At 34.1% G+C, this 23,596-nt stretch overlaps 1 protein-coding gene across 1 annotated transcript in view; it reads left to right on the top strand.

Moving 5' to 3' along the window:
- Positions 1 to 23,596, top strand: part of NRK (Nik related kinase) — a 135,339-nt gene that overhangs the window by 89,745 nt on the left and 21,998 nt on the right. Inside the window, exons 11-21 of the mRNA XM_059385316.1 lie at positions 165 to 340; positions 2,040 to 2,103; positions 2,520 to 3,687; positions 5,898 to 6,005; positions 9,473 to 9,540; positions 11,533 to 11,627; positions 14,238 to 14,332; positions 15,319 to 15,683; positions 17,233 to 17,569; positions 21,049 to 21,232; positions 21,685 to 21,840. Of these exons, the coding sequence (XP_059241299.1) occupies positions 165 to 340; positions 2,040 to 2,103; positions 2,520 to 3,687; positions 5,898 to 6,005; positions 9,473 to 9,540; positions 11,533 to 11,627; positions 14,238 to 14,332; positions 15,319 to 15,683; positions 17,233 to 17,569; positions 21,049 to 21,232; positions 21,685 to 21,840 (2,816 nt within the window). The remainder of the gene's footprint in view (positions 1 to 164; positions 341 to 2,039; positions 2,104 to 2,519; positions 3,688 to 5,897; positions 6,006 to 9,472; positions 9,541 to 11,532; positions 11,628 to 14,237; positions 14,333 to 15,318; positions 15,684 to 17,232; positions 17,570 to 21,048; positions 21,233 to 21,684; positions 21,841 to 23,596) is intronic.

Below are 23,596 nucleotides of genomic sequence, written 5' to 3'. Positions count from 1 at the left end.
GGATTGTTGTATAATGTATATTGTCAAGCTTTAAGACATGTGACAATTTATATCTAGAGGCAACTTTCTCCAAAAATATGACCTGAAAGGTATCATATGTGTGAGGATGGGAGAAGATATGGCAAGCTGAGGATGCTCTTATCCCTTTGACTCATTTCTTTTAGGTCTCGCAAGTTCCACAACTTCATGGAAAAGTGCATGATAAAAAATTTCCTATTTCGTCCTACTTCTGCAAACATGCTTCATCATCCTTTTGTTCGGAATATAAAAAATGAAGGACACGTTGTTGAGTCATTGAAGAAGCATCTTATTGGAATCATTAAAAAGAGACAGAAAAAAGGTTGGCATGTGTCAACTTTCATCTTACCAGATGAATATTTAGATGAGAGCAGATTTTATTCATTTTTGTCATAAAAGATAATATTGAAGAATTAGATTAAAAGTAAAAATTCTGAGGCCTTCCACATTTAGTTTTTCCACTACTATGTCACGTGCAGTTAATTCTCTCTCACCTGATCTGTATATATATGATTATAACTTGTTGCCAATTACAACTGACAAGTGTTCATATTTATGAAAACCTTGAAAGCCTCAAGGAAAATTTTGTGATATGCAATTTTATTTTAAGAAAACTTCTAACTAAAGAGATAAAATAAATGAAAAGGTAATAAAATCTATACCTTACTATTCTTTTCTTGGATATTTTAATTCTCTCCAATGAGATAAATAGATTTGTAATTATGTATCTATTGATTGTTAATTTTGAAGTAATTTCTGTATACCATAGTAAGTCTGTTTTGTGTACTAATCTCCAACTCTATAAGAAGTAATTAAAAGGACTAATTTATGGACATTGGGGAGGGTATGTGATTTGGTGAGTGCTGTGAAGTGTGTAAACCTGGTGATTCACAGACCTGTACCCCTGGGGATAAAAATATATGTTTATAAAAAATAAAAAATTAAAAAAGGACTAATTTATACTAGTAAAAGTTAATTTCTATATATTAATACCAAAAATGGCAGGATGGATTTTCATCAAATCCAGATTAAACTACTTAGGAAGTTTTAACTTAGTATTGTATGGCATATTCCACATTTAATCTGGGGCACCATGGGCAGTATTGAGAGTGGTGATATAATGGAAGAGGGGAAACTGGAAACATAGAAGTCATTCTCAGAATAGCTACAGGATTGATCTTAGTAGAGTTTCTTCCATCTGCATAATTATATATATCCTATTTTGGAGTGAGAAGCAGAAGAAATTATTTAACCATTGGTGAAAATTCATTGGATCAGCATCACAAAAACCAGCTAGTCTCAAATGGGTGTGGGAAGACCCCATTTCTATTTGAGAATTTGCTAATTTCCAGAGTTGCAAGCTTCCAAAATGTTACCTGCAGGAAAAGTCACATTTATGTGGGAATTACATAGATGTAAATACAATTGCCTTAAACATTTTTATTTGGGAAATTCAAAAGAACATTCTTGTTTGTAAGCTTCTATATTTTAGTACAGCATAGCAGAAATGAAAGAAGCTGAACATGTTGAATGTGTTAAGTATAAAATTCAGAATTTAGATTTTTACCTTCTCATTGGAAAGACCAGTGTTCCTGATCCTCATTTTCTATGACCCTCATTGAAAGGATCAAAGATGAAGTGGGCCCAAGCCATAAAGTCCTCACATCTAGATCACACACCTTTAAGCCATGCTCAACAACTATCTAAAGAGTTTCACTTGTCCCTTTCTTCCTTTGTCTTTCTCAATTATTTCTCTTTAGATTGCAGGTACCAAATTGCTAAATTCCCTTTCCTGTGCCCAGAGAAATTAGTCTGTATGTAATAGCTTCATTGTACTGCAAAAGTAGGCCTAGGAACCAGGATATGGTCCATATTACCAACCAAGTGTGATTTGAAGGGTTATATATACCCTCTTGTCCTTGTGATTCACGTGACATCCTGAGCATTAAAGGCTGAAAACTAAGGTAGATTACACTAACCTCTGTTGATGTTTTTGCATTATCTTTTCTCTTTCTTAAAAGGAATACCTCTGATCTTTGAAAGAGAAGAAGCTATTAAGGAGCAGTACACCATGAGAAGATTCAGGTGTGTTAAATAAATCACAAATATAATTTGTTGTTAGCAATTTATGTAAGACAGTTGATTCTATCCCATTAACATTTGACTCAGAAGAGCTTAATCCCTCCTGATACAACAAATAACAGCTATCTCTATATTTTCAAAAGATATTTGAAAGGAAATTTTGAGGAAAAATTGTTCTTACTACTCAAAGATTCCTTAATTTCTGGCAATAGCATGAGAAAGTAGATTATTCGATAATTAATAGAGTATATTAGTAATACAAAGAATATTTCAGACATTACAGGAATGATTAAAAAAAGATTTACTGAAAATATCTTTATTGCACGAAATTTCCATTTTTTAAAATAAAGGCATTTCCCCCGAATGGCTTCACTCCACTGACAATATTTATATAGCAATCATTTATATGTTTTTTCCAGAGGACCTTCTTGTACTCATGAGCTTCTGAGACTGCCAACCAGCAGTAGATGTAGACCACTTAGAGTTCTGCATGGAGAACCGTCTCAGCCAAGGTGGTTACCTGATCGAGAAGAGCCACAGGTCCAGGCACTTCAGCATCTACAGGGAGCAGCCAGGGTGTTCATGCCACTACAGGCTCAAGACAATGCACCTAGGCCTCTACAAGGGCAAGCCCAGGCACCTCAGCGACTACAAGGGGCAGCTCGGGTCTTTATGCCACTACAGGCTCAGGTTAAGGCTAAGACATCTAGGCCCCTACAGATGCAGATTAAGGCACCTCCACGACTACGGAGGGCAGCCTGGATGCTTATGCCACTACAGGCTCAGGTTAAGGCATCTAGGTCTCTACAGGTACAGGTACAGGTACCTAAAGAACAGCAGGCTCAGGCTCAGTCCCAGACATCAGAAGAGCCACAGGATCTGGACCAGGTACCAGAGGAATTTCAGGGGCAAGATCAGATACCTGAACAACAACAAAGACAGGGTCAGGCCCCTGAACAACAGCAGAGGCAGAACCAGGTACCTGAACAGCAGCTGGAGCAGAACCAGCTACCTGAACAGCCAGAGGTACAGGAACAGGCTCCTGAGCCCACACAGGCAGAGACTGAGTCAGAAGAACCTGAGTCCTTACAAGTACATGCCCAGGTATTCCTGCCCCTACTCTCACAGAACCACCATGTGCTGTTGCCACTACATTTGGATACTCAGGTACTCATTCCAGTAGAGGGACAAAATGAAGGGTCACCTCAAGCACAGGCCTGGGCACTAGAGTCCCCACAGGCAGTTGGCTCAGTTCAAGAACTGATAGAGGGACTATCAAGAGGCTTACTTCGAGCACCAAACTCACATAACTCAAAGCCACTTGGTCCCCTGCAAACCTTGATGGAAAACCTGTCTTCAAACACGTTTTACTCTCAACCAGAACAAGCACGGAAGAAAAAATCAAAAGTTTCTAGTCTAAGGCAGGCATTGGCAAAAAGACTATCACCAAAGAGGTTCCGGGCAAAGTTATCACGGAGACCTGAAGAGTTTGAGCTCTCAGATTTAGAAGCCTGCAGGCGAAGACACCAGAACAGATGGGAGGATATCTTTAATCAGCACGAGGAAGAATTGAGACAAGCTGCAAATGTAAGAATTTCTGATATTTTAATTGAATCAAATATGCAGAGAAAACATGCTAGTTCATGCCTGTGTTTCCCTCTGTTAAGACCAAATGAAATAAATATCCTTGTGTCCCAGAGAAGATTAATTTAATAATTTGTAGTTCAAGTAAATTATCTTAAAATTTCCAGATAATAATGGCTAAATTTGAAAAAGAAAAATTGGCTTGAATGATCCAGGTAATTGCTTTTTATCTTTATAGAGATATAACTTTAATTATTAACTAACAAAGGGACACCATAAGGACTTTTAAAATTACTATATTTGATCTTTGAAAATTACTGGAACATAAAGAACAACATGGAGGACATTGGGAGATGGAAAGGAGAAGTGAGTTGGGGGAAATCGGAGGGAGAGATGAACCGTGAGAGACGGTGGACTCTGAGAAACAAACAAGATTTTGGAGGGGAGGGGGTTGAGGGGTTGGGAGGGCCTGGTGGTGGGTATTAAGGAGGACACATATTGCATGAAGCACTGGGTGTGGTACATAAACAATGAATTCTGGAACACTGAAAAGAAATAAAATAAAATTAAATTTTAAAAATTTAAAAAAATAAAATTACTGTCATAGTTCAAAATTTTAAAAATAACTCATTAAAAATAAACACACAGAAACTTTGGTTTTGTTCCCCAACCTCTAAGTTAATTTGTCTTTCTTCCCAAAGAATGTTGAACTGTGCTATTTAAGTGAATTGTACCATTTCTTTTTTCATTTTAGGATGTTTAAATCCAGGCTAAAATGAAACAGAAAAAGCAATTTCCAAAGCATTTTGTATTTACCATATGTATGACTTGTCTCACTAATTTTCCACCATTTTACATAATTAATCAATGAAGTTTCTGCATAGAACATGACACAAGTTACAAATTCATCTCTGTACTCTTGAAATGCAATATGTTACTATCTTGATCTTATTTTCCAATAGTCAGAACTTCATTCTTTCAAATTCTGTAATGTAAGTGGATATAATTTGGCTGGAGTTAAAGAATTCTATCCCACAGATTTAATCTGGCAAAGAAGGGTTTCTGGGCTTTATAAGCAAATTAAAGAGGTCAATAGGATTAAGAGAGCACTTGTTTTCTAATACTTCATAGCATCCATTTATATAAAGGAATCCTAAATTAAAGCCTGGTATCAATTAAACGAATGTTATTTCCCTAACATGTTTAACTTGAGAAAAGGTAAAAGCGGCAAGTGAAGAAAGGCCCCAAAGAGGAAACGGATGCATATTCCCAATAAAGGGGGAGATAGGAAGAGAAAGAAAACATATAGAGAAGTGGAGGTATGAGTCTAGAGTGGTGATATTTGCCTGAAATTAAGGCATCTAAAATGCTAGTGACTAATTTCAATGAGGAAGAGTAACAATTAAATCTAATGGGTTTTGCATTTATGAAAAAGATTTGTATGCATCCCTGCAAGACTCATAGCATTAGTAGCATGACGCATTACTTCTTGTCATTTGGTGTTTTAATTATGCATGTGAGAAACCATTCTAAAATGGAAGAAAAAGTCAATAAATAATAGTTACCAATTCCATGATCCTAGGATCTCGTGCAGGCATTCGTATCTTTATATGTGATTTTTAAAGAAAATATTTAAAAAAATGATACTAGCTCAAAGTCATAGATCTTGTGAATTGCCTAAAAATTTGTTAGCATTTAGAAATTTATGTGAATTCTTCAACTAACCAAAGAAAAGAAAACTCATTTTTATTACTCTATGAGTTGAAGGAATAATATTGATTGTTTTAAATGTGAAAACGGGAAATTTCCTAAGCTTCTGGAGCCCAATTAGTGAGAAATATTTGCACTGCTATATTACAGATCTTCCATTGCACAAGCGGACCAAACTTCACAGTTATAACTGAGTAGTAAATGTGACAGTTTGGGGTTATGAGTTAAGCCTTAAACCAGATATTCTTAACCTGGGTCTAATAGATTGGCTGCAGGTGGTCAATGATCCCCCTGAAAATATATGCAGACACGTGTGTCTGTATGCAGTTAGAATCTCCTTAGATTCCAAAGGGAATCCAGAACCAAAAAGTATTAGAGTCTACTGGTTTAAAGCAATTTTAATATTTGAAAATTATTCTTTTAAGTTGTACATTGTGAAGATAGTTGCTCATATCATTTGCATTTTAACAATTAAAATATTTATTTTCCTTTTTGTTTCAAAGGACAAAGAAGATGAATCATCAGACAATGATGAAGTATTTCATTCAATTCAAGCTGAAGTCCAAATAGAACCATTGCAACCATATGTTCCAAATCCTAAAGGAAATGAGGTAAGCATCTCAGTATGAGTTGCTGTGACATTAATAAGTGCCTAGAACAGTGATTCTTAAACTTTTTGGTCTCAGGATATCTTTATACTCTTAAACATTGAAGACCTCAAAAAACTTTTGTTTATATGGATTGTGTCATTCAATATTTTATTTATTTATTTTTAAAGATTTTATTTATTTATTTGACAGAGAGAAATCACAAGTAGGCAGAGAGGCAGGCAGAGAGAGAGGAGGAAGCAGGCTCCCCGCTGAGCAGAGAGCCCGATGCGGGGCTCGATCCCAGGACCCTGAGATCATGACCCGAGCCGAAGGCAGTGGCTTAACCCACTGAGCAACCCAGGTGCCCCTGTGTCATTCAATATTTAATGAATTAGAAATTAAAATAAAAATTTAAAATATTAATTCATTTAAAAGTATTCTATGTCAACATATGTCAACATAGGAAACAAAATTTTAATAAAAAACGATTTTCCATTTTGTTTAATGGAAAACAACTGGATTGTCATATCTGTTTCTGCATTCAATTTTTTGCCATATGTTTAGGTTGAAGTATATGAGTAAAAGCTGGCTTCTCACATATAAGTAGTTGGGAAGAAAGGATTTTCATAGCTTTTTCAGATAATTGTGGAAATTCTTTGATAATATACCAAAACTACAGAAGTGGAATTTAAAACCCTATCAGTAAAAATTTGCATATTCAGAAATATTAAAATCCATTGTTCTATTGTATGCTATAAATAGATGTTTTTCTCACTCGTAATTTTTTATCCTCATACATTGGTTAGTTGGAAAACATTGGTTCAGTGTGTATGTAGATGTTTCCAAATATTTACACATTTCATTATACAACATCAATAAATAGCATTTGTTAATGTCACCAATTTCATCAGAAAAATGATTGAGTATTGATAAGTCAAGTACATGGTGACAGATAATAAATCTAAAATTTTAATTTTCACTTCAAAACTCTATTTTATCATTGCTAACAAATAACATCAGTTGTTCTTTTTTCCTTGAATTGACAGCCTAACTTCATTGATTTTAAATAAAATGCCTGCCAAATATCCAAGTTGAATAATCATAGTTTTTTTTGTCATTCATTCTTTTAAGTAAAAATATTGCCCATAAAAACCTTGAGTCATTCAGGTTGTAACATAATCACACATATCTTTTCCCTTGATTATTCTGGGATGTAGTTTATGACAGGGTCTGGGTCATTTAATCTGTGGTTTATTTTTTTAAACTTATATGAATAATCAAGTCAGTCCTCATGTCCAGGTTGACTTCCGTTTTCACAACTATATTAACAGCATTTAGCTTAGGGTATTAGTGAGGTCCAAGTTGCAGTTTCAGTTTCCATGTGGCCAAGTTATTATCATCATCCAGCATTCCTAACAGCTAGCCATCTAAAAATATCTTGGTCACTAAGGATGAGCAGATTGTTGGGTGAAGGACTCAGAAATTCTTGCCTTACTAATAGTGGGTCAGGAGTCTCATTGTTGTTCTTAATCAGCACAAGGACCCCAGATGACTATATTTCTTCTAGATGCTTTGGGTAGTCCTATGATGTCTTTCATGGACAATTTTCCTTTTTAAATATGTTACTTCTGATACTAACAGTCCTCTGAAATGAATAACAGAGTATCTCTTTATAATTACTAACCACTGGCAGAAGGAACATAAGCTGGGTTGTATTATTTAATTACAAAAGGCCCTATGTCTCTCTCTCTCTGCCTTATTAAATTATGACTTTACACCTACTCTTAGATAACTCTTAGATAACTCTTAGGTGTATGACTTTACACCTACTTATATCGAAGCATATCTAAGCATGCAACTCTTAGATACCTTTAAGCATGAATTTTTAAGCAGGAAATATAATGAGTTGTGCCTGATTGTTCTGGAATGCATCATTTTCCTTACATATGCTATTCATACAAATCATCTTCCCATTTTTTGGACCAAAACAGCCAATTCATATCAGGCATTAGCTTTTCTTAATTTTCTTAATTTTGGTCTTTATCCTTTCTGAGTAATCCTTGTCTCTGGTTTACTGGTGTCAGTAACTTTCTGAGATCAGTTTCATAAACCAAGAGGCCTAGACGGGGTCAATATGATGCCAGGTATCTGAATCAAATGTGGAAAAAGTCAGATGCTTATCATGCATACTGCTAAATATCTGGTTACATTTGGAAGCAATCAGTAGCAGAACATGAACAATTAACATTTTTCATTTCTTATCCAAGTGTCTGTTAGAGTTTAAAGACAACCTTGATGTGTCACCACGTAGAGAGAAAATAGTGTAGTAAAGTTAATGTAGTTTTGAGAAACTATAAAGTGACTTTATCAACATGAAAATGCTTAATTTTTTTTAAATGTAAAATGTTTAATTTTTCTTTCTAAATAATCTACTGTGACTGCTTTATTGAATGTCAGAATAGCCTATTTTTGGTTAGCTAAAAACTATTTTAAGTAGAAACCTAATGATATAAAACTAAATGAGGTGAGGGATTACTACATGGTCCTATCTACTAATGTTGGCAGAAATTAAATCTGCCTTAGTGATGGATGCTGGCTCATTTTATTTGCTCTTTCTCAAGTATTTACTATATTAGATGAACGAACAATTAATAGAAACCAAAATCATTTAGAATTGAAAAAGTATTAGAACACTATGACATTACAGTCCAATTGTAAAGCAAAAACAACATACTTTCTTGAAGGTGGGACACTTTTGACACTTAAGACATTTTATTGATGTGTTTATGTGTGTTACAACTTTTAAAAATCTAGAGTTACCTTAAAAGGGTGAGTGAGTGAGAAGTTTGAGCTTAAATTCTGAGTGATAAATTGGGACTTGATATAAAAGTAATATGAAAACATAAAAAGCATTAAATTAGCAGTTGAGGGACCTACATTCTGATTATAGATATTCTTTAATTTATGTAAAATTCTTAGGGAGTTGATTTTTTCTTTCTGAGGTACAGATTCCTCAAAAATAAAATTAGAGTGTTTGATTATATAATCTCCAGAATCTGTTACTATACTAAAATTCAAGGATGCCATGAGAAATTATGGTCAAGCAGTTCTAATGTTATACTATAAGTAATTATGAAAATATAATCTAATTATGAAAATCAGATTTCATAAGTTGGATTTTTAGTCAACTATCTTTATATGAAGAAAAGCATTTTCCCATTAATTAATAACTCAAAGGAATTTACAATTAAAAATTTTACCAAAGTGGGCGCCTGGGGGCTCAGTGGGTTAAGCCGCTGCCTTCAGCTCAGGTCATGATCTCAGAGTCCTGGGATCGAGTCCCACATCGGGCTCTCTGCTCAGCGGGGAGCCTGCTTCCCCTTCTCTCTCTCTGCCTGCCTCTCTGCCTACTTGTGATCTCTCTCTGTCAAATAAATAAATAAAATCTTTAAAAAAAAATTTTACCAAAGTATTTCATTGTCTTTAAGGTCCAAGAAAGATCTACTTCAAAGACTTACAATCAGGATTGTGAACACCGTGTCAAGATCTCTTCAAAGTATGTGTCTCTGATTTATATATTCCAATTACTCACTATTTACTATCACCTGGAAAATTAAAGCATATTTATTTGATAATGAGTTTTATGTAAAGTCAAAACTAAAAAATATTAATGAAAACATTGTCACTAGCAATATCTTCCTCTTGTATTTAAAACCTTAACTGCAGTAATTCATTAACTAGATATTTCATATTTGGATATACTGTAGTCTCAGTGTCATTTAGTTTAATAATTAGCTGATAAGACCCACAATTTAATAAAAGACCTGTCAATGAATTATTTGACAGCTTTCAACTGGTACTTTAAAATAAAAAGATATGAAACTTTATATGTATCATGTACTTCAATTACACATTTTGTCATGTAATATGTCATTAATATCATGTATATGTGCTACATGTTAAAATACACACACAATTCCTTCAGAAATTAATGCCATGAAATGGGCAAGCTTAAAATGATTTATGGAGAAAATCAAATCTAAAACTCAGTATTATAGCAATGATATTTTATATTGGTAACTATATTTTTATCTCTATAATATTGGTGATGTTCAGTAATTTTTGAAGATCATATTTCATATTTTAGATGTCATGTGGAAAGCATTATATTTGAAAGCTACATAAAGTTGTTTATTTACTTGTTTATTTATTTCAGATTTATTTATTTTAGAGAGAGAGAAAGAGCACGAGCAAGAGAGGCAGAGGGAAAGGGAGAATCTGAAGCAGACTCCATGCTGAGCACAGAGCCTGACATGGGGCTAGGTCTCACAACCCTGAGATCACAACCTGGGCCAAAACCAAAAGTTGGACGCTTAACTGACTGTGCCACCCGAGTGCCCCTGAAAGCTAAATTTTAATGTAGATTTTTCTTGAAAATCATACTCCTTCCAACTCCAGATTATAATGGACAGAACTTAGCCTATATTCATTCACTCAGTCATTTGCTAAATATTTATTGAGCAACTGCTATATACAAGATACTGGACTGTATGGTCAGATTGCATAGAGTTGATGGTATGAAGCATATATATTACTACCTCATTATTATTTAAAATCCCATATATTTATGTCCTTAGTCTTAACTTGTGTGCAGAAATCTTGAAAAATTAGAGAGCAAGATTAAGAACTTTTGTTTTCTCTGCCTTCAATGAATAAGTTGTCATGGCCCTTCTGACCACAAAGGGAGAAAACAGCTTAATTTTTTTTATCTTTCTGGTATCATGGGATATGTCTTTAACAAAATCCAATACATAAAAATTAATATTGCTTTTAAACTGGAATTGGCTCTTCCCATTAGAAAAAGATTTTTGAATTTATGAATAACAAATATATTGAGTCTTTCTGAAATTTAGGGTCATAGAAAAGACTCTTGTCTGTACTAGGCTGAGATCAATAACCAAAGCCTTTTCTATATAGAAATTCCAAAGTGACATAAAATTTAACAGCACAGGTCCAAAAATCCTTTCTAAATATTCCCTGAATTTGAATATTAAAAACAATGTTTCCTATATTTATGTCCATCCATCTATCTAAATCAGGAACAGGATACTTAAAAATGTAAAGGCCAAATCAGGATGATAATAGTGGAATATTTGATATAACAGTAACAGCTTCTTTTTTAGTAACAGCTTCTTATATTGTTAAAATCCTCACATAGACTATTATATTTATCACTGCGCTACTAGGTATATAATGTCTGAATATTACCAGAAAGTAAGTTTATTGAATTTTTAGAAATTAATATGATATGTGAAGGAAATGTATACTATATGGAAACATATTTATATTTTGGAAATTATTTATCTGTTCTAGATAAAATAACACATTTGAGGGAAAATGGGAATTTGAAATATTTCTTAAGCTCTACTTCTTTTTAGTTTGATATATACCCATATACCTCAAATTCTTTGTTGGTCTTGATTTTGAGCTGTATATTCCCTTTGTGAGTATTGGGACATGGCATATGGTATTCTGTCTTTTCATTTAGTGTTCCTCAGCAGTCTGTTTTGGAACAATCTCAGAAGCCCATTGACATCAGACAAAGAAGTTCGCAAAATCTTCAAAACTGCCCAGCAGCATCAGGTAATGCAAAGTACAGAGTTTAAACAGTCAAAACACAAAGCTAATGTTTAACAGTTTATATTTCAGAAGTGAAGAAAGAACTGCAAGAAGTAATGTGTCAAAAGTGTTAGGGAAGCCACATAGAATTAAGACCAAGAGGCCACTGAATTTGACAACTGGGTGGTCAGTGGTGACCTTTAGAAATGGAAAATAATTTTTCTAAAGTTTTTTTCTTTAAGTTGTGTAGTAGTTAGGAATGTGTCTGGAAGTGGGTGTCAACTTTGATTTCTGTACCATGTCTGAAAAATATGGGAAAGGAACTTGAGAGAGGACTAACAGGCTAAAATTTATAGGCAAGCCTTTAGCTATTGAAGTATTAGATAGAGAAGTTGTGGGCATGTGTTTTATCCATTTATTTCACCACCCCAAAGTAAGATATATACAGCGTCTCATAAACATCCTTAAATGTTACAAATTGATGTTTTTACTCAAATGCATGAAAAAGTTTTAAAATAGAAAATAACTTCACAATTTGTGATTGAATTTCAAAATAAGTGTTTTATCTTATGATATGCTTTTGAGAGTTTAAATGAATAATAGATTTTTGAAATATTGAAATAAACAGAGCCAAAAGTTAGGTTTTAGATGATAAAATCTGGCATTGTGTATTTTTAAGCAATCCAAATAAGTTCAGCAAGGGCAAAATGCCTGAATGAGTTCTCAAGTCATCTGTAAAAATGTAGAACACAGATTTTATTAAAATGTTAATAATAAAAAAGATATATAGGTGTACTCTATCAAAATCAAATATTTCAAAGACCTGAACTTAAAACCCACATTCTTCTTGGGAGACTCAGATAATGGTAGAAATATTTTAATAGTGTCCTCTTATACAGAAATATTATCTTGTGAGAAATAAAATAAACCTGAAACAAAAGTAACTTTAAGAATATTTTCCCCAGAACCTTTCTGGTTTGGCTAGGACTAATTTTACTAATAGTGGGCAAACACCTAAAAATGTAAGGTTTATTCATACTGCCTTTTCTTAAATAAGGAAATTTTAGATTGGTTTCCAAAGCAGTCATGAACATTGATTGGGAGGGGGTGAGAAGGGGATAGATTCTGTGTAGATAGATAATAGCTGAAGTTCTTTTCAGCTCTAAAATTCTGTTATTTTATTATTTGTGCTACCTAGGCCATTTGAAGTTCCCATGAGATTACGTATTTTATTATTCAGGAAATCAGAACACCTTACTACAAATTTGCCTCAAAATCTCAAACACTCACCCAAATTTATTTAGCCTAACAACACACACAGGGACTTGAGAAAAAATGGTTTTCTGAAGAAAGATAATAAATCATAAAAGTGCAATGCCAGAAGTTGCAGGCACAAATTTTAGGATGTGTTCTAGATAATATACTCAAAAGATAGCAATGTATGTATATACATGATTTTTGGATTGCAAGGTCCACACCTTGGCTATATATAGCAAGGCTGCAAATAAAAAAAAAGGATAGGACTATTTATCTTTAAAATCCAAGCACATAAAAAAATAAGCAAGGATGTAAGTACCCATTGGTGAAGCTTTTTCTATGTATAATCAGCCAGATTTACTGATTTCTGACCCAAAATATTATCACTGAATTTTAACCACAGATGTTACTTACTGTACCATAAATCTTAATATTAAAAAATCCATCCTTCTAATCCAGATACATTTGCATTTTTTAAAGATTTTTAAAAATACTTAACTAATCTCTACACCCAGTGTGGTGCTTGTACTCACAACCCCAAGATCCAAGAGTTGTATGTTCTATCAACTGAGCAGCTATGGGTCCCTAAATTTGCATTTTATATGGAAATATTTACACTATGGAATCAAGCTGCACATTATAACAACTAACCAAATTAAAACTAAAGTGTCAGCCCCTCAGCCCCACTGGCAATATTGCAAATGCTCACTAGCCATGTGTGACTACTGGCAACTGTATTAGACATGCAGATACAGAACATTTCTATTACTGCAAAAAGTTCTAGTGCACAACATCACTATAGAAAGATTCCTAGCTTTATAAAAAGGGTTAAGTTTTGTCTCTTTTCAGTTGTTTGCTTTTCAACTCTATTGAAATACTTCAAGATATATCATTGAGTGTAAATTGGGGGATTAAGATTGCAGGGTCAAATCTCCCCTTGAGAATTTTGTCTAATCTATCATCTTCTAATATACTTTCGGGCTCTTTTTCTACTGGTTAATATGGGAGACCAGTGATATCACCTAGCTCTTCCTATTCTTGGTACATATTATTATTATTATTATTATTTTAAATGCAACTGTCTACCAGTCTTACTGGGTATCTTCTTACACAGATAGAGAGAAATATTTAACAAGTGTACACTTAATATCGAAACAGAAAAGCCATATAGATCTACAGACAACAAAACCTTGAGCCTGTCACTCCCCCCACAAACAGAATCTAGGATCCTGGCTGAATGAGGATTTATTAGGTGATATTTCCTGAATGGAAAAAGGCAACAGGAAAAAATATCAAGTTATTAAAACTGTACACTATAAAAGTGAAGGGAATGGCTGCAATCATCGCTGTTATTAATATCTTCTTGTCATTCCACAGACTCTTCTGAGGAAGAGAGTCCTGTGACCTGGAGGAGGTCCCAGTCATCACCACCTTATTCCACTATTGATCAGAAGTTGCTGGTTGATGTCCACGTAGGTTTTCATCTTATCTCTTAACACATTTATCTGTTTTTTAAAAATGTTTTTCAGTGTATTTTCATCTTCACTTGAGGGAAAGGTCAAAGTGTTCAGTTTTTTAATTAATCTTTCAAAGATAGATTTCCGTTGTTATGTGAGTATGCAGAATATGAAATCTAGAAATTACATTTGAAGTGGAGAAACATTTAGTTGATCATAAAATATTTTATATTAACATTGTTTTATCAGAATATATTCAGAGGAGTGATAAAAAGGTCTTTGTAGAAGCTAATCTCAAATCAAGGAGTAGAAGCTAGATGTTCCCTTTTCATCTAATATAATTTCTTGGATGATAACACAATGCATAAAACAACATTTTGGGAGAAATAAAATGCCCTCTGATAGCATATAACATTCTTCCAATTGTTTTTGCCCTATGATTTCAGGTCATTTCATTTTATTTTTGTAATTACTCCTACCCTACCATATACACAATCTCTTTCAGATTGCCTAAAGGTTGATTATATGACACTTATAAAGGTAGCTTTATATTAATTTGTTTATTAGAAGTGTTTGATCTACTTCAAGACAACCTATGTACAAAACTAAGCTGGAAAATTAACATACCAATTTTAAGACTATGTGTTAATCCTAATATCAGAGAATAAAACAAAAGAAAAAAGTAACTATATCTTCTATAGGATACCAAATAATCTGTTATATTCTGTCACCAAAATGAAATGTCTACTCCTCATTAGAGAAGTAGGGGTAATAAAAAAGAGTAAATTTTGCCCTGTGTGAGCCAGAAAGTCCACTAATGATCATAGCCTGAAGTTTGGGTTTTGACATCTCATCCTCACAAAAATATTTCTTTATCTAGTGAGTAAAAATCTTCACTTCAATTGAAAATGTATTTTAAAATATTGTCAGCATGGAAACTTTCCAATTTAGAAGGAAATGAAAGGCTACTGAGACTACATTAACCTTTCTTGTGCACACAGGTTCCAGATGGATTTAAAGTAGGAAAAATATCACCCCCTGTTTACTTGACAAATGAATGGGTAGGCTATAATGCACTCTCTGAAATCTTCCGGAATGATTGGTTAACTCCTGCACCTGTCATTCAGCCACCTGAAGAGGATGGTGATTATGTTGAACTCTATGATACTGGTGCTGATACTGATGGTGATGATGCTGATTCTAATGATGTATACGAGGATACCTATGATCATGACAATGGCAATGCTGACTTGGATAGCAAGGTTGATCCGGCTAATGATGTTGGTGAAGACTATGAAGATAATGACAATGATGGAACTATAGATGACAAAACCAATAATCATGATGATGCCCCTTGTTGGCCAAGGTTGGTTTTTCTTCATTATTTGCACTACCAAAGTTTTAAAATTTCAGAACTGTTTGCACCTTTGTTTTACTTTCAGATTTTATGACCAAGAGGATGAATGAATTGCACTTGCATATTCATAAATGGTTGATTTTCAATAATAGATTTTAAATTATTTTAATGCAAAACAATTTTGAATTTTTGTATACTATATTTTATTAGTATTCAAGTATTAAGTTACTTATAACTGCCATTTATTCATGTTTCTATTAAAAATAATGTTACTGAATGGTCTTACCCTCTAAAACCACAGTGAATATATGAAATGAGGTGACAAATAGTGTGCCACTTAATAGCTGTAAGAGGAAGCCCTGATATTTGCCTACAAAATCTTCAAATTTGCTGAGAAAAATGAATTGTAACCTTTATTTTTCACTTGATAATTTTAGGCTGAAATGTACTAACAGAATTATTTTTGGAATTCTGCAAACTGCTATAACTAATTTCAGTACTTAGTCAATTTTATCTTCTTACATAGCAACTGCCAGAAGTGGTAATATTTAGTGAAGTGATATTTTTGGAATGCCACCAGTTGTTTGCCATGTATATATAGTTTCTTTCTCCTGTTCTAAACAGGCCAGTGTATTCTTATTTGTATGTACATGGTTTATATTCAAAATGTTCTCAAAGAAGATTACTTAATATAGTAAATGTTTACATTTGTAGAAAAATGATTAACAGTGGGAGAATTGTTTACTTTATAATATTGAAATCCATATATTGTTTTGTTAATCTTCAAATGTTATTAGGTAGATATACATGGCAGAACTGACTACAAATTATTCAACATTTTTTTCTTTTTTGTCAATTAAAAAAATCTACCAGGAATTTCATTGTCAAATAAATTTGCTTTTAGGATTATCATAGGTACCTGGATATGTTGTCTTTAATGCAAAAAATCATTGTGACATTTGGTAAGGTTGCTATTTCAGCAACTAAATAAATGACTATCTTATCTTAATGAGATCTATATTACTGAATTTCCTGGTGGTAGTAATAGAAAAATAAATGGGATTCTTTAGCAAAGTAGTTAATACGCATGTTAGAAAATCAAGGCCCATGTTAAAATTAACAGAAATTAAATAAATTGCAAAAAATAAGTATTCAATTATATTGTGGTTGTGCCAGAAATAGGGGCTTAATCATTTATGTGGCTGTGAAGTTGCAAATGCATGTAGTCTATTATTTAAGCAACCACCCCAAAATAAAACATGTTTTTGCTGCTAGCCTAACACATGTTCCTAATAAAATATGCAAGCTCTCTTCCATCTGCAATCCATGTGCAGTCAGGAAATTGATGGTGGCTACGGTGTTAATTCAGTATTTAAGATTGACAAGATATAGGGGTATTTTTCTTGTCCATATCATACCAATAGTGTTCACATAGAGCAAAAACATTCCTAGAGATACTACATATGTATCAGATACATCCTAATTCTGTTTTATTTGCTGACTTTCAAATGTATTTTTGTTCAGTGGCTTTCTATCATTAATTGGATCTTGTTATCAGAACAAGCTATGACAGAGATGGAAGCTGCAAGCAAGATGGTAGAGATGGAAGTGATGGTGGAGAAGAGACCTGCTGCAGCTATGGAAGTCAGAGAGTCAGTACAGGCCATGGAGAAAATGTAGCCAGTGGGGGCAGTGTAGCCATTAGAGACCATGAAGAACTTGGAGCCAATATAGGCAATGGAAGAAGAGTTAAGGAAGTTAATGGAGGTAAGGGAATCAGTGGTACCAAGGAAGAAAGTGGAGCCCTTGAACTCAGTGGAGGAGAAAATTTGTCAGAGACAGATAGTCAAGGATTGGAGAGACCAACATCCCACGACTTTGAACATCAACAGGAGGTAATGCACCATTTGAAAAGGAGAAAAAAAAAAATGAAAAGGACAATGAATTCTTCTCTTTGTAAATTTATTTTTTTCATGTGATATGTCACATTTCCAGTCATTTCAAATATATTTTTAACTTTTAACCAAAGCCTTAACCATTTTAATTTATAGCTGTAGATTTTAACTTCTTCTCATTTGGATGGTTCCTATTTATTTCCAGGGACAAAATCTCTTTATTATTGAGATTACACATTTGAGGTAGTGTCTCTTAACATATACAATTTATTTTTCTGGGAAGTTATCATTGTAAAATTTACATAACAGAATTTTCCATCTTTACTACTTTAAGTGTACAATTCAGTGGCATTAAGTACATTCACAATGTTGTACAGACATTATTACTACTCACTTCTAGAGCTTTTTCATCATCCTAAACAACTAAATAATTAACTCCCTATTGTCCCTCCTACCAGTCCCAAGTAACCTCTGTTCTACTTTCTAAGAACCTTATATATCCAGATCACACAATATTTGTCCTTTTGTGTCACATAGCATAATATTTTCAAGGTTCAACCATGTTGTAGCAAGTATCAGAATTTTCTTCCTTTTTAACGCTGAATAATATTTTATTGTATGAATATATCACATTTTGTTTATCCATTCATCTGTTGATGGGCACTTGGGTTGTTTTCGCCTTTTGGCTGTCATGAATAATGTTGCTGTAAACATCGGTATATAACTATGTGTTGTAGATTGCCTGTTTTCCATTATTTGAGCTATTTACCCAGGAGTGGAATACCTAAATGTAGAATTGCTAGACTGCCATTGTTAGATTCTATATTCACTTTTTGAGGAACTATTAACACATACAGTTTAAATGTAAGTAACATATTGTGTTAGGCAATGATTTTATCATTCAAAAAACATTACTGACTTTATAAATGTGCTTAAAATATTCAAATAGTATCCAGTTTAGACTGTATCTCATTCATAGCATTTTTAAGTATGGCCTGATTAGATCTCATTTCTGCCCTTAGAGATTTTATATTGTCACTAATGCTTTTTTCAGGCCTAGCTATTAACTTCATGATTGCTACCCTGAAGTCTATTTCTGACATCTTGTTTATATCTAAACTGTGGAAGGAGTCAAGATGCCCTTCAACAAATGAATGAATAAAGATGTGGTCATATTTACATTGGAATACTACTTAGCCATCAGAAAGGATGAATACCTATGATTTGCTTCAACATGGATAGAACTGGAGGGGATTATGTAAAGTAAAATAAGTCCAGCAGAGAAAGACAATTATCATATGGTTTCATTCACATGTGAAACATAGGAATATCGTGGAGGACCATAGGGGAAGGGAGGGAAAACTGAATGGGAAGAGATCAGAGATGGAGACGAACCATGAGAGACTCTGGACTCTGGGAACCAAAATGAGGGTTACAGAAGGGAGGGGGGTGGTAACCAGGTGATGGGTATTAAGGAGGGTATGTGTGGTGATGAGTACTTGGTGTTATATGCAACTAATGAATCATTGAACACTACATCAAAAACTAATGATGTACTATATGTTGGCTAACTGAACACAATTAAAAATTTTTCTAAAAAAATTCTCAAATAGTTTCACAGGTGCTAGATCAATAGGAATGATCATAAAGAATATTTCCTAGGGCATATGATATTTGAACTAATTCTTGACTAATAGGGAGTATTTGAATATCTGAAAACACAGGTGAGATTCTGGACAGAGGAAATAATGCAATTTACTTTCCTAGCCTGCTACCTATCAACACAAACTGGCTTACAAGATGCCAAGTTCCTTCATGAATTAGTGCCCTTGTGTAAGCTGTTCCCTCTGTCTATAAGGCTGTCCCCTCTTGTATTCTCTGCTTGTTTAATTAGTCATTCTCATGATCCAACTCATATATCATCTTTGACTTTTCAAGATGGAATTATATTCTCCTCCATTATTGAGCATTTTGCCTATAGTTTCATTTTAGTACTTGTGACATAGTATTTGGTTGTTGACTTGTTTTTCTATCATACTAGATTGTGAACTCTTAAAAGGCAGGCAGTAGGAGCACCTGGGTGGCTCAGTGGGTTAAGCCTTTGCCTTTGGCTCAGGTCATGATCTCAGGGTCCTGCGATCAAGCCCCACATCAGGTCTCTGCTTGGCAGGGGGCCTGCTTCCCCCCCCCCCCCGCCGGCCTCTCTGTCTACTTGTGATCTCCCTTTCTGTCAAATAAATAAATAAAATCTTTTTTAAAAATGTGGGGAAAAAGGGCAGGAACTATGTTTAATCTATTATTGATTACTTTACCCACTCACCCAATCCCAGGACCCAACCTAGGACTTGGTTTATGATAGACACAATAATTATGGAAGAAATCAATGAAGGAAGGAAACATCCTAAATAGTTTCCAACGGGAAAGCAGTATGAGTGGGAAAGTCTCTCTCTCTCTTTCTCCGTCTCCCACCCTCCCTCCCTACTTACCTATCTTAAAGACTTTAAATCTGGATGTCCCATCACAGTCTTCATACCTCCCCCAGTATCTCCAGTGATTGCAAGGAATGTTTTTGATATTTAGGGAGTGAGTAGACATTCCTCTCATTTTAATTTGAAAGGACATGTTACCATACAACATTTTTGTGGTTGGAAAGTTCATAAAAACAAGTCTTTGACAGGGCAGCACAGTTCTCTCAATGCAAAGAATCACTGTTTAGATGCAAATAAATGCTTATCAACAGACAGTCTCACCAATAACAGTTGGTATGTTTTTCCACAAGATATGGCATCCCACGTAAATTCTGTTAAATTTTGTGGCTTTTATCCTTGAGTTTCTTCTATGTAAGTTAATGGAAGCCAGCTAGATTTTCAGTGAGGCAGAGTCACACCCTTAAATTTGTGTTTCCATCTTTAGCTTTGTCATTTGACAAAGTAAAATTGATACCCCCAACTCTGGTAGTTTTTTATCTTTTCAAGTGGCTGTTTAGCATAGCGTAGCATAGCGTTTGAAATCAGACTTTGGCTTCAAACTCTGGTTCTCTGGTTCCCCTACTTTATCTTTATGATTTAAATAAATTATTTAGCTTTGCTAAGCTTTTGTTTTCTTATAAGTAAAATGGAGATAATTATACTTACTTTTTAGGTTGCTGTTAAGGATTTTCAATTTTATGTAAATAAAATAACTAGCAGTATGCCTAGTATATAATAAAAATTCCACTAACATTGGGCCCCAAATTGCACATCTTGGGATTTTAAGCTCCTTGAATTTTTCCTTTGACATCAGTTGTTTCAATATAGGTTAGTTCTCTCTCTTCTGATAACATTGATGAATTCATATGATAAATGTGGATTTTCAAAGGATGCAGAATTATAGATGCTAAAATTTTGCATTCTGTTTTTCAAATGACCTCTAGGCATATTGTATTTCTTTCACAGCTAATCACTGAATGAAGTCAAAATTGATTTTCGATCTTCTTTTAGGAGCCTGGTGGTAGAAGCGAGGCCTCAAATGCCATTGCCTCAGGTGCTGCACTAGCAGCACCTGATGATGAGAATAACAGCATGGACATATCAGAAGCATCAACACAATCAGGTTTTTCTGTCAGCCACTCTTCTTCCAATGGTTCTGGGAAAGCTGCAAATGCTGACTTTGCCAGCGCCATCTGTAAGTGCATTTAATATAATCTCCAAATGCTGCAGTCCGTTCACACATTACAGTGTTTGAACACTGGTTCATGGTCAGAAAAGAATGAAATCATTCTGATATTTAATTCACATAAATTCAGATGGGTACATGCTTTAAAAGGTATGCTCTTCACTGAGGCTTTATGGTACCTGAATTTAAACTAGAATTGAGTAATTGAATATCTCATCTGGATTCTCTTCTGCAATCTTATCACAGTAACTTGAAATATATTCATATTCAGAAATATATTTTAACCATCATGATTTGTGTTATTTGATGGTTTAGGAGTTATAGAAACGATACCTCCAGTAAAAATAAAATACCGTAAAGGAAAAGAAACTTTTCTGGGATGTCTCTTATTTGTGGAAACATTCAAGTACATATGGTATATACACTAGTAATTTCTCTGAGTATCTTCCCCTTCTTCACAGTGTATGCTGGATTGGTGGAAGCACCTGAGAAACCACCTAAACGACCCTCTGAAGTCAATGTTAACCCACTATATGTGTCTCCTGCATGTAAAAAACCACTAATCCACATGTATGAGAAGGAATTCACTTCTGAGATTTATTGCGGTTCTTTGTGGGGTAAGTTTTGTTTCTTAAAACTGAGTTGTTTTTAAAAGAATATATTTTTTACCAATGCAGCAAACTTGTGAAAAATCATAGATGTAAAACACTTATTACCACATCATTATAAAACAAATAAAAATATACATTTAAAGTAGCTAATATGTTCCTTTTTTTTTTACTGATTTATTTTCACTCAGGGCAGTTTGGTGTTTGAATTTGCACTTCCTTCCCTTTTTACTGTTTTTCTTTTTAACTTGAATAAAACATAAAATTGGACTAGGTTATGATTATTTAAAAATTTGAGCTTAGTGGGATGTCTGGGTGGCTCAGTTGTTAGGCATCTGCCTTCAGCTTGGGTCCTGATCCCAGAAGCCTGAGATCAAGCCCCACATTGGGCTCACTGCTTAGTGGGAAGCCTGCTTCTCCCTCTCCCATTCCCCCTGCTTGTGTTCCCTCTCTTGCTATCTCTCTCCCTCTGTCAAATAAAGAAATAAATCTTTAAAAAAACTGAGTTTAGTATTTTTACTTTAAGATGGTGTGTAGCATTTAATAACTAATGAGGTATTACAGGACATATTTCTGTATGTTCTTGTTTTTTAAATAATTTTGTGGATTTGTAGAGAAAGTTCTTTCAATAATGTCTCTTTTGTAATGTTTCAAGTTCTTATCTAAACTCTAGTTAGTTAACATATAGTGTCATATTAGTTTCAGGAAGAGAATTTAGTGATTCATCACTTATATATAACACCCAGTGCTCATTACAACAATTGCCCTCCTTAATGCCCATCACCCATTTAACCCAGCCCCCTACCACCTTCTGTTAAGCAACCTTCAGTTTGTTCTCTTTTATGGTTTGCCTCTCTCTCTTTCTTTTTCATCCCCTTATGTTCATATGGTTTTTTTTCCTTAAATTTCACAAATGAGTGAAATCATGTTTATCTTTCTCTGACTGAATTATTTCACTTAGCATAATACTCTCTAGCTCCAACTACATCATTGCAAATGGCAAGATTTCATTATTTTTGGTGGCTGAGTAATATTCCTGTGTGTGTGTGTGTGTGTGTGTGTGTGTGTGTGTGTGTGTGTGTGTTTATACCTCTTCTTCTTTATCCATTCCTTGGTCAATGGACACTTGGGCTATATCCATAATTTGGCTATTGATAATGCTGCTGTAAACATTGAGGTGTATGTAGCCCCTTGAATTAGTATGTTTATATTCTTTGGGTAAATACCTAGTAGTGCCATTTCTGGATTATAGGGTAGTTCTAGCTTTAACTTTTTATGGAACCTCCATACTATTTTCTAGAGTGGTTGTACCAGACTGCATTCCCACCAAAAGTAATAAGAGGGTTCCCCTTTCACCAAATCCTCACCAACATCTGTTATTTCCTGTGTTGTTAATTTTAGCCATTCTGACAGGTTTGAGGTGGTATCTTATTGTAGTTTGATTTGTATTTCCCTGATGATGAGTGATGTTGAGTATCTTTTCATGTGTCTATTAGCTATCTGTACGACCTTTGATAATGTCTTAACTTTGATAGATTTTTTTTCAGTCCTTTACTCTAGAAGAATTATAACCATATTAGTAGGGCTCCGACAATATTTTTCCTCAAGCCAGTGTGAATCATAAATGAAACAGAATAAATAAATGGGAGGGAAGAAATTCAAAGTAAATGCCAACCTCTGACTTGCAATTTCATAGATTTTGCTTACTGCATGTTTGAACAGAAGACAGAATTTTAAATTAAAAATAGAGCAGTGTAGCAAACAT

The sequence above is a fragment of the Mustela nigripes genome, chromosome X (assembly GCF_022355385.1).
Source record: "Mustela nigripes isolate SB6536 chromosome X, MUSNIG.SB6536, whole genome shotgun sequence".
NCBI lineage: Eukaryota > Metazoa > Chordata > Mammalia > Carnivora > Mustelidae > Mustela > Mustela nigripes.
Note: the sequence above shows the minus strand (reverse complement) of the source record. Positions and strands in the feature narration are given on the sequence as shown.